Source organism: Phoca vitulina, unplaced genomic scaffold (assembly GCF_004348235.1).
Source record: "Phoca vitulina isolate PV1807 unplaced genomic scaffold, GSC_HSeal_1.0 scaffold5, whole genome shotgun sequence".
In the NCBI taxonomy this organism is placed as follows: Eukaryota; Metazoa; Chordata; class Mammalia; order Carnivora; family Phocidae; genus Phoca; species Phoca vitulina.
This window is the reverse complement of record NW_022589708.1, coordinates 1,215,792-1,230,697: the sequence shown is the minus strand read 5'-3', so window position 1 is coordinate 1,230,697 and position 14,906 is coordinate 1,215,792. Positions and strand designations below refer to the sequence as shown.

The following is a 14,906-nucleotide window of genomic DNA, read 5'->3' as shown; positions in this document are numbered from 1 at the left end:
AGATAAACCCGGCTAAAGCCAGGCAGGAACATGGACGCTGAAAATGGAATGAACCATCAGACAAAGGGGTCTCCTGTGTGGGACCGAGAAATGGGACAGCAGGAAGCCTCTGAAGGCCTGACTCTACCTGCTAACAGTCCCCAGAGGCTGGGCTGCACTAGAGACAAAATGAGATGCACAGGAAACTGCATTTGGGAGGACACAGCCTAGGGCAGGTGGGCACTCGGTGACCCAGCATGCACCCAACCTCCACAGCCCCCTGCGGGCAGGCCCCGGGCTCCCAGGGCTCAGGGACCCTTGGGGCCTACCCGCCCGCCTCCAAAGGGCCGCTCCTCACCAGACCCCATCTCCTGGAAGGGTCGGGGGCAATCAGCTAACAGCACTGCCACTTACAGGAGGCCTGCGGGGGACGTCCTCCACACGTCACCTCCGGCCATCGGCACAACCACGCGGGGACAGAGGCTTTATTCTCTTCGCTCCGCAAATGACAGAAGCAAAGGTGAAAACCTTAATCACCTACCTACATCACAGAGCCAAGGTCTGCCTGACTCCAAAGGGGACAGATGAGAGGCAGGCCCGAGAGGAACATTTAACAAGACTTGGGGACACAGCGGACATGGGGAGAGAGGCGGCCTCAATGTGACACCCAGGTTTCTAACTCTGGGCAACAGACGATGTCATCACTCACCAAAGAGGAAAACACAGAGGAAAGAGCACCGGGGTCTGAGACAAGAAAATACAGAAGTGCTCCTTCCAGGTCCGAGGGCACCGAGCCACCGGGCCCCGGGGGAGAGCGGGTACGGATGCCCGCGGGCTTCGGGAAGACAGCGCAAGTGTTACCAGCGCAGCGGGAGTCCCGGGTTAGACCCACAGCCCTGGCTTGAAAAAATGACAACATACAGGGTGGAGAGCAGAAGAAATTGGAAAAGCAAATAAAACTGTGCACCAAAACCCCAGCAAATGGCATCTGTGAAGGAGGAGGCACCATTTCTGTTAACAGAAGAACAGCCCAAAGAGCGTGCGATGTGGGGACCTTGCAGAGGTCGGTGACCAGCAAGGAGCCTGAGCGCCTGGGGAGGACATGGCTCCCCAGAGCCAGACAGCAGGGCATGGGGGGGTGGGGGCCGTCCGCACAGCCCAGGGGCACCGTGGAGCCAGCGCCAAGCCGCTGCCTGGCAGAAGGGGTGGAGCAGCTCGGCCTCGCTGCCCGTGCACCCTGTCAGCTCAGGTGAAGCCAAGCAGGGGCGGCCCCCCACAGCCCAGAGCCGGGCACAGAAGGGTGGGGGGAGGTCTGCTGGGCAACCAGGGTAAACAACTCCAGCATACAGGTGTTTTAGATGCTTCTAAACCACTTCAGACCCTGTTATCTTAGATTCTGAAATCTCAAGAGCCCTGATTCCGACATAAAACCTCAAGCGTACCGGGCACCAGAGCGGGAGGACCATCAGAACAAGCAGCTTCGTAAAGCAGTTACTAACCCGTGCCGGCGACACAGAGCCTCCTCCAGTATTCAAACCCTCCCGACCACGGTCGCCTCCTGCGCAGGCCGGCCACCCACCGGCCCCCGTGACCCTCCACACCCCGGTGCCACCCCTCACCACCTGCCCCTTTCTCCTGGCCCGCACCACAATGCCCCTGCTGGCCTCCCCCCACCATCCTCCTCTCTCCAGCTCTGTCAGCCACAGTCCAGACCGCCGCCCAGGAATTCCAGGTCCCCTTCCCCAACATCACTCCCTCCACCTCCCAAGTCCTGCCCATGCCTCACAGGATGCACAGCCGAGAAGGGCCCTCAGTGAGAAGATAAAAAATCAAAACCAGGAACCACGTGTTTTAGCAAAAAGATGGGATGGCTGGGGGCGCCTGGGTGGCTCAGTGGGCTGGGCGACTGCCTTTGGCTCAGGTCATGATCCCGGAGTCCCAGGATCGAGTCCCGCATCGGGCTCCCCACCCAGCGGGGAGTCTGCTTCTCCCTCTAACCCTCCCCCCTCTCATGCTCTCTCTCTCGCTCTCTCTCATTCTCTCTCAAATAAATAAAATCTTTAAAAAAAAATTTAAAAAAAGATGGCTGTTACTCTGCACATGTTTTTCTAATTAGTTTAATTACTAGTGTTATGCTATTGTGTCCTAATATTGTTCATCCTGCTTCAGCCACGCAATGAGCCAAGCTGGTTTTGGGGGTCAGCGCTAGGAAGCTGGCTGTCTAAAACACTGTCTAGGAATAAGCATTCAGTGTTCCAAACAAAATTCTGGAAAACAACCATTTTAAATTAGAAATAAAGAGAAAGACTTAAAGAGTTTAATTACTAACAGCTTTAGGCACAACTCAGTAAAAACCAGTGTACTTGATGAACAAAGCATGAAACTTCTGTGGATCTCTCTTCTCTATGACAGGGGGAGACAGCTAGATGAACTATGCTCCTGTCCTGTCAGAATCACAAAACTCTCACCCTATGACTCAGTTAGTTTATTCGGGTACAGGAGGGCAGAGTTTTCTATTAAAAAAAAAAAAAAAGAGTTTAAAAAAAAACACAAACCACTTGTGTGCAAGTTATCAACATCCAATCACAAAATGTTCCAAATCAAAATCTTTTTTCATTTATTCACTTTAACAGCACCGATCAGGGCCTGATACCAGAACACTAACGCGTATCTCGAAGACAAGCTCTCGCTGCTCCGTGCAGTCAGGACGCCCACCAGCGTGCTTCCTCCCCATGAGGACAGGAAGCCTTCTGTACCATAAACTCAGCTGCCCGTAATTCCGATGACTTTCCCCATGTGGCTTCCTTCGTCTTTATAAGCAAGGTGGCATTAAATCCAGCTAAAACTGACTTTTAATATTGACAAGCTCTTAGAAAGCAAACACAATCTACAATTAAGACCCATTACCCAAGGCAGAACAGTGAGATGTGATAGCACAAGTCCCCAGAGGGGTGTGACGTCCCACGCCCTGTGGGACACGTGGTACCTGTGAGCGCAGCTTTCTGTGCAGTTCCGAAAACAAGGCGGCGTCCGCTTCTCGTCTTTGCCGTACGACTGAAAAGTCAGAAGAGGAAAGGGGCGTGTTAACCACGTACACCGAAATCCCTTTTATGATCCTGTTTCACCCACGGTAACAGATAACCGACGTCTGAAAAGAATCCTGAGCTTAAGAATGGAAATAACTCACCAACAAATGACACTTCAGCTCTACGAATTTGGCCAATGCCTTTAATCTCTCTGACATTTGTAAAATATGGACAATATGAGGCTAGAATCAAAGTTTATGAGAAAGTTAGCCAAAGCAATAGAAATGATGGGACCTTTTAGATTCTATCTACAAATATGAATAAGCAGTCCAGTGAGGCCCTCTACAACCAGTTTAACTCATTAATGACTGCCTGGAAAGAGAGATGTAAAGTAAAAATACCGTGGGAATGGTAAATTCAAAGGGCAATAACCAAAACCTTTATCGTTCATGACAGCCTGACTTGGAACCACACGTAAGCATTTCTGTGAACATGGATAGCAAATACTAGTAAACGTCTTCAGACGCCTGCCCCATAACTCACTAGTTTCCCGAAAGCCACAGTAACACGCGAGGAGCCCATGCTCTGATCTGTTCCATGAGGGATGAGGCTACACACTGGGCCCGGGCCCTGAGGGAGGAGACCCCACGCACCAGCTGTGCACGCGTGCCTCTCACAGGAACCCAGCCACCCCTGCCCCGGAAGAAGAGGCACCACCTTCACCATCTAGCTGATAGCAGCAGGACTGCTTTCTTAAAATGTCATCAGCCAAGTTCACTTAGCTCTAAATGCTCCAACTGGTTTGCAGAAAGACAGTAACTGGCTTGATGGCCAATACTTTTCCATATACATCAGCTAGGAACGGGTCTTGGTATCATGTTCTGACCTTATGAACCACATACCAGAAGTTTCATCATCCCAATCACATCTGCACTATCAAGTCATCCTATGCAGAAAGGTAAAGCAGTCTTTAAAAATGTATTGTTACAAAATGCATTCAACCAAACTAATGCAATTAAAATCTAATATAACTTACTTCCTTTTAAAACATATAAAAATACTCCAAATAAATACAATCATCAAGTTAAGCAAGAGATGTTCTTTCTATAGAATGAGACCGACACTAATTCATACATGCAAAATAATCATGGGACAATAAAACAGTAAATAAAGAAATAAAAATAAACAGAATATTCACCAAAAAGTGATGTTTTATCTATCAGATTGCAAAACAAATCTTTGTACCCCACTCACTAATGTGAAAAATTAAGAAATCATTAGGTGTTAAATTTTGTCACACATGATGAGTTTTGTAATTTGTTTCAGTATAAAACATACTAGCATTTTATATTTTAAGTCAGCCATATAAAATGGAAAATTATTTGTGTTATTCAACAACTAATCTACCAAAGCCTGTAATCAAATATCAAAAATATTAAAATGTAAAACTTGCATCTAAGAATTAATGAAATACGGTAAGTCAGTGGAGACCGTTACATGAGAGGACCATCAGTAACACTCCACAGACAGCAGCTGAGCCACCGCAGAGCCGGGGACTACGAGGGGGTGCTGACAGCGAGGGGCACCCAACGGAAGCGATGGACACCTGGTGGGAAGAGGCAGAAGAGCACGCTGTGTCAATACACAGCGAGCCTCCTTAAAAACGCAGAAGATACACCCACATCAACTACGCATGGCTAAAGCTTTCTTCTTAACAAGACTTCCTTGCAATAACCACTCCAACAAGGTCACTGCCAGTCCCGTGACTCTGAGTTTAGACAAACTGTTTTCTTTATTTAAATTCAATTAGGGGCGCCTGGGTGGCTCAGTTGGTTAAGCGACTGCCTTCGGCTCAGGTCATGATCCTGGAGTCCCGGGATCGAGTCCCACATCGGGCTCCCTGCTCGGCAGGGAGTCTGCTTCTCCCTCTGACCCTCTCATGCTCTCTCTGTCTCATTCTCTCTCTCAAATAAATAAATAAAAAAATCTAAAAAAAAAAAAAAAATAAATTAAATTCAATTAGCCAGCAAGGAGAACATTAGTCTCGGACGTAGTGTTCAATATTCATCGGTTGCGTACAACACCCAGTGCTCATCGCATCACGTGCCCTCCTTAATGCCCGTGACAAACTATTTTTAACTACTACACGTATGTGTAATACGCTCACCAGGCGGCCTCGAGATGTAAATTTGCAAAGGGAATGGTCTGTTAATATAGTACCTCACGGCTGGAGTTGTCACTAATAATCCAAAATGTAAGATACTCTGAAGTCTGAAATACAAAAATAATCTAAGATGTGACAGTCATCAGGGTTCAAGAAGAGTCGTGTTCATAATTACGTTCAGTTTTATAGACAAGAAATGTAAATAAAAATAAGATGTCAGAGGTTAATAGCAGGATAAATACTCCATCCGTGGCCCTCCCATAAATAACACACCACGCTCAGGAACAGCAACGGACGGGTCATTCAGGGCTGACCGCTCACAGGCCCGACGGAGCCCAGGTGAGCCGCGCCAGGTGAGGCAGTCGAGCGCCACCGCCAGGCCGGCTGGGCCGCCTCCCCTCCAGCCGGGCTGCACGGCTCGCCGCAGGGCGCGCACAGACCGCTGGCCAGACGCAGTGAAGGACGCACCAGCGAGGGGTTGGAGGCTATGCCGCGAAGAAGGGAAGTCCTGGAAGGCGTCATCACGGGTTGGCCGACACAGTCAACAGGCCAGGCCGAAGCCCATCTTGTCTGGGCAGTTAACAGCCAGGCCTTAGCAGGGAGAGCGCGCGGACCCTCATGGCAAGGCTTGCTCTGCTGGCAGCCGAAGCGGGACGAGGACAGCCCGGAGAGCTGTGAGGAGCAGGCCTCCGGAGAAAAACCACCCTCCGACTGGCACGAGACGAACTTTCCTACATGGATCCTTCTGTGCAAAGCCTCCCTCCCTCCAACAGTCCCGAGTACAGGGAGGTGGCAGAGCCCCACCTCACACCATCAGAGAACAAACACATCGGTAACCCCAGGCTAATGAAGGGAAGAGCTTTCTGTATCAGCTGAGAATGACAATGTTCACAAGTGCTAAAGTACTAGAAGTCTGGATGTTGACAATCAATAGAAGTAATACTGAGCTGCTTACTGCCAAGAGAATGGTCTACACTATCTGGTCAAAACGTGCATAATAAACACTATATCTAAAACTAATGATGTAATGTATGGGGATTAACATTAACAATAAAAAATTTTTAAAAAAAACGTGCATAATAAATACTGCAAACCACAAGGCGCACAGGAGCTCACCTAGGCCCTTCACGTCCCTCACTCTCACATTATGCTGTTACACGGTATTTAAAACAAGCCTCGGGGCGCCCAGGTGGCTCTGTCGGTGAGGCGTCCGACTCTTGATTTCTGCTCAGGTCATGATCTCAGGGTCGTGGGATCGAGCCCCAGGTCAGGCTCCGTGCTCTGCAGGGAGTCTGCTTCTCTCCCTCTCCCTCTGGCCCTCCCCTCATGCTCTCTACCTCAAATAAATAAATAAATCTTTGAAAAAAATAAAAAATAAAATAAAACAAGCCTCTTGCACTATATTCTAATAAAAGACACAGTTAAGTTGTCCATATTTTTAATATGTTTTTATATACACGTAGCAGCACCTGTAATTACACTGTGTACCTGGGACCACACGTGTACATACGTGTGTGTATATATGCACGCACACAAGTTCAAGAATCCTACACACCATAACACCAAAGAAAAATACGTACGTTCTTTCTTGATTTTTTCAGCTACGAGGAATTCGTCTCTTTCAACAGTTGGGGCGAAGTTGCTGCCAATAACCCGCACAGCGTACTGGAACTGCTGGGCTACATCAGCTGCAGGTGAACACAAGGATGCAAATTACTGCCAGTCACGGTAAGTTCTGATCACCTCGTGTTCCAGGGGAGACAGGGGGCTGGGCACATCTACCTACCTCCCACCTTCCTAAGGTTTCAACTAAGGGGACAGAGGAGCTATTAAGAAACCAAAGCAAATGAATGAATAAAATACAGTTCCATAAAACAAGAAAGGGAGACAGTAACAGGCCTGCAGTGTGAAGAATCCTAGGAGACAGACAATGAGATGGGCTCATAATCATAAAAAAAGGAGCAGGGAAAGTCACAGCCTGAACACAGTCCGTGAGAAGTAGACCCGTTCCAGAGAACTCCCAAGAAGCTCCAAGGCTGACTGGCAACCACAAAAATGGAAAACCAAAGAGGGTATTGAGAATCAAAGTGAGCCAACTAACTTAACAGACCGTGTTTGCACCTCGGATCGAGAGGACGGCTTAAACACAGATGTCTGCCTCCACTCCCTTCAACAACCCCACTAAACTGAGAATAAAGAATTTTGTGTTTGTTTTTACAAAAGCAGAAACCCACAAGGGCAAAGAAAACAAGGCAGAAACCACACCAAAGAGAAGTCAACCAGTGTGAGAAGCTGGAAGGCAAATGGATTGGTGGGAACTGGTTCAGGACAGTGAGACTTGAAGTTCAATGTCCGCTTGGGAGGGGGGAAGGGGCACACAACACAAATGCCAACAAGAAACTCAGTTCCCTCTGCAGAAGCCCAAGGAGGCTCCGGAGAAGAGGGAACTCCACAGCTCAGAAGACGTGAATGAACTGGGGCAGAAGAGGACTGGTGGGAAGTCTGGCTGGAAAACAGACTCCTGGGTCCTCCACCCCTTCCCATTCAACCCAGACAACCACGGAGGACCTCACCCAGGCAAATCATAGAGGGTCTGGCTGGGACACTAGGACAGCAAAGGACACGAAGTAAAAGCAGCAGACTGAACTTACGGATTCCAGCCCCCCTTCCCAGACACTGGGACTCAATATCCCTACACGGTAACACTAGCAACACCCCCTACCTTCCCACTGAAGCACAATCACCCCGCAGGGTGCACCCCAACCTACACCAGGCAAAAACCATTAACAAGACGAAATCCCCAGACAGTCCCAGAGGCACCATGGGCAGAAGTGCCTTTCCCGGTCATCGGAAAAATAAGCGAAGAGAAAATGAGCAAGGAGGCAGACCTGAGCACCCCAACAACAAGCCAAGCCTAGCCAAGCCTAAGTGATGCTTACAGAACATCTGCTCACCAACTAAAGAATGCACATTTTTTTCAAATACACATGGAACACTCACCAGGACAGACTACACTGGGGGTCACAAAACAAACTTTATCAAATACAAAATAACTAAAATTATTCGAAGCATGCTCTCTACCAATAACAGAATTAAACCTGAAATCAGTAATAAAATGGTATCTGAAATATCCTCAACCATCTGGAAGGCAATCAACATAATACTATATAACACAATGGCCAGAGAAAGTCTCGAAGAAAATCAGAAAATATCTTGAACAGGGGCGCCTGGTGATCAGTCATTAAGCGTCTGCCTTCGGCTCAGGTCATGATCCCGGGGTCCTGGGATCAAGCCCCACATCGGGCTCCCTGCTCAGCGGGAAGCCTGCTTCTCCCTCTCCCGCTCCCCCTGCTTGTGTTCCCTCTCTCGCTGTGTCTCTCTGTGTCAAATAAATAAATTTAAAAAAAAAAAGGAAGATGGGTCTCAAGTCAATAATATCAGCTTACAGAATAAAATCTAGAAAAAGAAAAGCAAACTAAACTCAGACCATTAGGAAATAAAGACAAAAGCAAAAATCAATGAAACTTAAAACAAAAATACAAAAAACAAAATCAGTGAGACCAAAAGCTGGTTCTTAAAAAAACAAAACAAAAAAACCCATGGAATTGAGAAACATAAATTTGTGACCAAGAAAAGACAGACACAAATTTAGGAATCAAAGAGGTGATATTGCCGCTGACCCCATAGAAATTTTTGAAAATGAAGGCTAAATAACTTCTGTAGATAGCCCCTCTTCAAGGAGCTGGTATGCCGTAACACCCAGCCTGTAAGTGTGGGCTGCTCGGTGTCTTCCCATTCAAGAGGAGAGCGTGGAAATGGGGAAGAGCACCAGGCAGAGGAGACATCTGACAAACACACCTCAGCCAGGTGATCAAGGTCAAGACCACAGTGACCACTGTGATGAGTGACTTAACAGGATACACCCTGGATACTAGGTGATGAGAAGGGCACTCTGCCTCTGGGGCCTTCCTCCCAAGAGAGAACCACAGTCTAATCACGAGGAAAAAAAACACCAGCTAAATCCCTACTGAGACATTCTATAAAATAACTTTTAATCCTAAAAACTGTCAAGGTCATCAAAAAAATAATAATTTTTTAAAGTCTGAGAAACTATCAGAGCCAACAGGAGCCCAAGGAGACATGACAGCTAAAGGTAACATGGTACCCTTGAAAGAACCGTACAGGAGTAAAGGGACATCAGGTAACAAGTGAGAAAATCTGAGGAAAGTATGTAGCAAATGCATCCTTAGATTCACTCGCTGGAAGAATCATACCATACTAATGTAAGACGCTAATAAAGGGAAAGGTGTGGAATATAAGGGGACTCTGTATGATAGTCGCAATTTTCCTGTAAATCTGTACTCATTCTAAAATAAAGCATACTGATTCTAAACCCCATCTTTCACCAATCATGATTTATTGATCTGGAATGGGGCCATGGTATCAATATTTTCAGGGGTGCCTGGGTGGCTCAGTCGGTTAAGCAGCTGACTCTTAACTTCGGCTCAGGTCATGAACTCAGGGTCGTGAGATCAAGCCCCGAGTCGCGTTCACGTTCAGCACAGAGTCTGCTTGAGATTCTCTCTCTCCTTCTCCCTCTGCGCTGCCACCCCCCACAGCTCACTCTTAAGTAAATATATAAAATCTTTTTTAAAAATTATGTTTTTAAAGCTCTGTTTTAGGGGCACCTGGGTGGCTCAGTTGGTTAAGCAACTGCCTTCGGCTCAGGTCATGATCCTGGAGTCTTGGGATCGAGTCCCACATCGGGCTCCCGGCTCGGCAGGGAGCCTGCTTCTCCCTCTGACCCTCCCCCCTCTCATGCTGTCTCTCTCTCTCTCAAATAAATAAGTAAATAAAATCTTTAAAGCTCTGTTTTAAAAACTTTAAAGAATAAAGCAACTTAAACGTGGGGGGAAAATAGTTTCTTTGGTAAATTCAAAAAAGAATCTCAGCCCACATCGTATAACATATATAAAAATTAACTCAAATATGTCACAGTAAGCATAAAACATAAGCCTACAACGCTCTTGGGGGGAAAAAAAACAACAGAAGAAGTCGTCTTCACAAAGAAGTCAAGTCTTTGTGACTTGGAGTTAGACAAAGAGTTTTTACGTAAAATACCAAAATCCTGAACCATTAAAAAATGTGACACACTGGAGTCCATCCAAGATTAAACTTCTGCTCTGCAAAGGACACTGTTAAGAGAATGAAAATACTGAGAAAACATCTGCAAAACACAACAAAGGACTTGAATCCAGATAAATAGAGAAAACTCTCAAAACGCAGTAAAGGGGGGAAAATCCAAAAAATCCCCCCCCCCAAAAAAATCCAAAAGTTTTCAACAGACAATTCACCAACGATGAACAGCACATGACAAGATGCTCAATGAAATTCCTCATCAGGGAAACACCATTTAAAACCACAACGAGACGCCATTATTCCTCTATTGAACTGCTGCCATAAAAACAGATGGCCCCGCCCAGGCGGGGAGCTCTTCCCACACACTGGCCAGTGAGAGTTTCTTTATAAGCGAAGCACACGCTTTCCGTGCTGCCTAGCAATCCCACTTGTAGGTATTTACTCCACAGCTGCCATCCACCTGCAAGGAGTCTCCTCACTAGCTCGGTCACCCAGTTCCCACTTTTGCCCCCTGAAATTATCCAAGTCAGAGTGATCTTTTTAAAACATAAATAATATCATCGCTCTGCTTGAACCCTCCAAACACACAGAGAATAAAATCCAAACTCACCAGGACAGCCTACCCGACCCGGTCCCTTGCCACTTCACTAAGGCACCTCCTGCCTCTCACCTCCCAGCTGCTCGGGCTACGCACTGGCCATGCTTTGCGGTCTTGAAAATCCTTGAGCACACGACACCCGCTTCCAGCTCAGACCTTGACCGTCTTCTCCCACATCTTCCCAGGACTCCTTCCACTACGTCACTTGGTTCTCCATTAAATGTCACCTCCTCACACGGCCTTCCTATCTCAAGCACACCCAAACACACACGCATGCAGGGCAAGCAAATAGCACAGAATGTGTTCAGGACTTGGTGAATACAAAGGGGGGAAAAAGCAAAAGAAACCAAAAGCAAAAAGAAATAATCAGTGTTTCTGTGGAATCCTAACATTAGCGAGTAGTTTTAATTTTCTTCCTCATACTTTTTCATACTTTTAAAGTTTTCTAAGGGGTAAATATTAATTTTATAAATACATATTAAAAGTGGCATTGGGGTGCCTGGGTGGCTCAGTTGGCTATGCGTCCAACTCTTGATCTCTGGGTTGTGAGTTAGAGCCCCACATTGGTCTCCACACTGGGCATCAGCCTGCTTAAAGAAAAAAAAAATGTGGCAGTGGAAACTACTTGCTTACAAAGGGGTACCTGTAAAATGATTCTACTTAAAAAATACTTTTAGATTCCCATGATCCTGAGTTCTACAAAAACTAGTTTACTAACAGCCTATTCAAGTACATCAGACTACTATCTCTGCTCCAAAAGTTTCATCAAGTTTTGACTTTTCTAACACTCAAACCTCCTCCACACCAGAAGCACGCTCTCCCTCTCCCCCCACCCCCCACCCGCCCGGGTCTCTGCACAAGGCACCTGTGGTCCCGTGCAGCAGCTCACCTCAGCCTCATCGGCCGCCTTCCATTTCCCCATCTCCTTGCCAACCAAGTTTGCTATCTTTCTTGCTGATATCAAATATTTGAAAATCCATCTGCTATTTTTAAATAAAATATACCTAAGTTGCAGGGGTAGTTGCATAGAATACGGACTATTAAATTCACAGTGGCAATTTTTCTCTGTTTAGTGAGCCTAACCATCAAAGATGAAAATGCGAAATATCAAACAATGTTGACTACAAATTTCTAGTTTAATACTCCCCAAATCCTATTCCCTTTCTAGAGTACAGCTAAGCTCAATCAGTAATTGGAAGAATAATTCCTAAGCACCTACTCTGTGCTAAACACCATGGGCCCTAAGAGCAGAACAGAGCATAGTGGTTAACAAGGCAGTCTTAGTGAGAATCCGAAAAATGAGGCCAGTAACGCACAAGGTGATTAGTCTGTGGTCAGAGCTGCTCAGAAAACGAGCAGGACGCCACGACGGCAAATGACAGGGAGGACCTCGTGAAATGGGCTGCTTAGGGAAGGCCTCTCTGAGGAAGCTGCCCTCTGACAGGGAGGAGCCCGCCACGTGAAAGGACACGAGGAGATGCACAGCGCTACTGCGTACTCTGTTTCTCAAAGGACGCCAATGCCAATGGGTCCTAAAATCCAAATCATAAAAGCTAAAGTCATTCCGTTGACACCCAGGTGAGGAGTTCCAGGCTGTAGCTCTTTAATGACTGGCTCAGTCCAAGAATTAAAAAAAGAGTATTCAGGGCACCTGGGTGGCTCAGTCGTTAAGTGTCTGCCTTCGGCTCAGGTCATGGTCCCAGGGTCCTGGGATGGAGCTCCACATCAGGAGCAGGGAGCCTGCTTAAGATTCTCTTCCTCTCTCTCACCCCTTCCCCTGCTCCCCCTAGCTCGCTCACTCACTCTCTCTCTCTCTCTCTCTCTCTCTCAAAAAACAAAAGTAACAAGTATCGGGGAGCCTGGCTGGCTCAGTCATAGAGCATGCAGCTCTCAATCTCAGGGTCATGAGTTCAAGCCCCACATCAGCGGAGAGCTTACATTAAAAAAAAAAAAAAAGTAACAAGTGTCAATTATTCCTCAATACCACAGCACTGAAAAAGCAATATTACAAAAGTATAAGGCCAGTTGTGACATGACATTAAAAAAGAATTAACCAAATGTGCTTTAATCTCCTGGAAGGGATGAAACAGTCAATCAAAAGGAGCCTCAATTTTTTTAAAAAACATTTTTTTAATTGAGAAACATCATGCTACCTCACAATAAATGGCCTTCAAAGTCCATCTGTGACAACGGGAACAGACGATTGTGTGGTTTGTCCCCGGAGGAAAACTGAGGACCCGCCGGTATAATGAAAACACTGATGTTAGAGTGAGTCATAACTAGCCAGCTTCGCTCTCTTCGTCCCTCTCCCCAGAACCCTTCCCAGAGGCTCCCAGGGCCCCTCACTCCACCCAGCTCGGGTCAAACATCTCCTCAGAGGCCGTCCCTCACCTCTCCCCCCGCCGCTACCCCACTCTATGTTCATGACGCTTTTACCACTAACATACATTCACCTATCTTGTCCTGTCTCCTCCGCCAGAAGGCACATTTCCCCGAGGAACCACCTGTGTATGTGGGCATCACCAGCGCCCAGCCTAATGCCTAGGGGTGGCGAGCCCAAAGATTTGCTGGATGAATAAAGTGACAGTTAAACTTTATAAAATGTCGCAAGAACTGTGTGAAGTTGGTGTCACTTAATATGCCAGAAAAAATCCATCTTTATGCCTTTACCCTTACCATAGAACATCAAATAAATTATGTACCTGCCATGAATCATGAAAGATCCAAATTTAGCCTCAATATTTTAAAAGTAATTTTGTTTAGAGTCTTCCAGCAAAAACTGCACGATTTCTTTGCCACATTATGGTGCAGAAGGAACAGTAACCCAGTTTCTTCAATTACCCAGAAAACTCCTCCACGGTGCATCCCCAACTCACCTCTCCCGCCAAAACAAATACCAAGAGAGGCCAAACCGCCATTTTTTGAAGCACCGCGACCATAACGTCTTTACACACCGTCCAGGGCTGGGTCTGGGAAACAGTATGTGCAGGGCGAACCCTCCAGGAGCAGCTTTACGTAAAGGGCAAGCCTCAGGCCTCAGCACGCCGTGGCCGGGAACAGTCGTACGCTCCCCCTCCGCACCCCACTCAAAGCCGCTAGACCTTCCCAAGGGGCAGGGGAAATGATGCGGCCCGCCGCCACCCGGCTACCCCCTTCGCCGCGTCACCCTCAGCTTGGTCACAGCCGTGTGACCCGGCCCCGTCTACCCGGTGACTCTCGAGCAGGTGGACGCGCTCGCGAGCCGCCTGCCCCCGGCTTCACCCCCCAGACCGCGGCGCGCGGCAGCGGTGACTCAGCCCCGCCAGGGCCCGGCCTCCCTCCCTGCCTCCCGGCCTCCGCCCCGGGGGCTGCAGCACTCCGCAGGCGGGCGGGCGCAGCGTGGGGCCGCCCTGCCCCGGGGCCGCGACCCCCGCGGCCCCCCGGGGGCCTCCGGGCCTCACGCGGACTGGTGGCCTCCTGGACGTGCCCCGAGCCGCCGGCCCAGCCCCGCTACCTTCGCTCCTGCCCAGGATCCGGCAGCACAGGTTCTGCAGCAGGACGTTCGGCGACTTCTGGTCCGGGGTCGCCATCCTCGCCCGGGACGGCCCAGGGGGTCCTGCAGAGCCCCTGCCCTCGCCCGCCCGCCCCACGCCCCGCAGGTTCCCGACGGCCCAGACAGGCTACGGCCCCGCGGGCAACGCCGGCGACGAGGCCGCCATTTTAACGGAACCCGCCGAAACCGCGCACCCTTCCCACAGTGCTCCGCTTCTTCCGGCGCCTGGGGCCACTGGTGCGCCGGCCTGAGCGTTCCCCGCTGCGTCGGCTCCGTCGGCTCCGTCGGCCGCCAGGCTTGGAGGGTTCCGGCAGCGGCGCCCCAGCCGCTCACTGCTCGAGCGGCTCTCGGTGCTCCCGGTGCTCAGACCCCCCACACACACTCGTCCCCGCCAGAGGGTCAGGACGGACCAGACCGCCCCCCCCGCCCCCGCCAGAGGGTCAGCACGGACCAGCCCCCCCCTACGTC

General features: G+C 48.7%; 1 protein-coding gene across 2 annotated transcripts in view; it reads right to left on the bottom strand.

Annotated features, from left to right (window-relative positions):
* Positions 1–14,625, bottom strand: part of TUBGCP3 (tubulin gamma complex associated protein 3) — a 71,235-nt gene extending 56,610 nt beyond the window's left edge. For both annotated transcript variants that reach the window (XM_032402597.1, XM_032402598.1), the window contains exons 1-3: positions 14,400–14,625; positions 6,750–6,857; positions 2,966–3,033 (exon numbers count right to left, since the gene is read on the bottom strand). In XM_032402597.1, coding sequence (XP_032258488.1) covers positions 2,966–3,033; positions 6,750–6,857; positions 14,400–14,475 — 252 coding nt within the window. In that variant the 5' untranslated portion in view covers positions 14,476–14,625. The remainder of the gene's footprint in view (positions 1–2,965; positions 3,034–6,749; positions 6,858–14,399) is intronic.
* Positions 14,626–14,906: the final 281 nt, after the last annotated feature.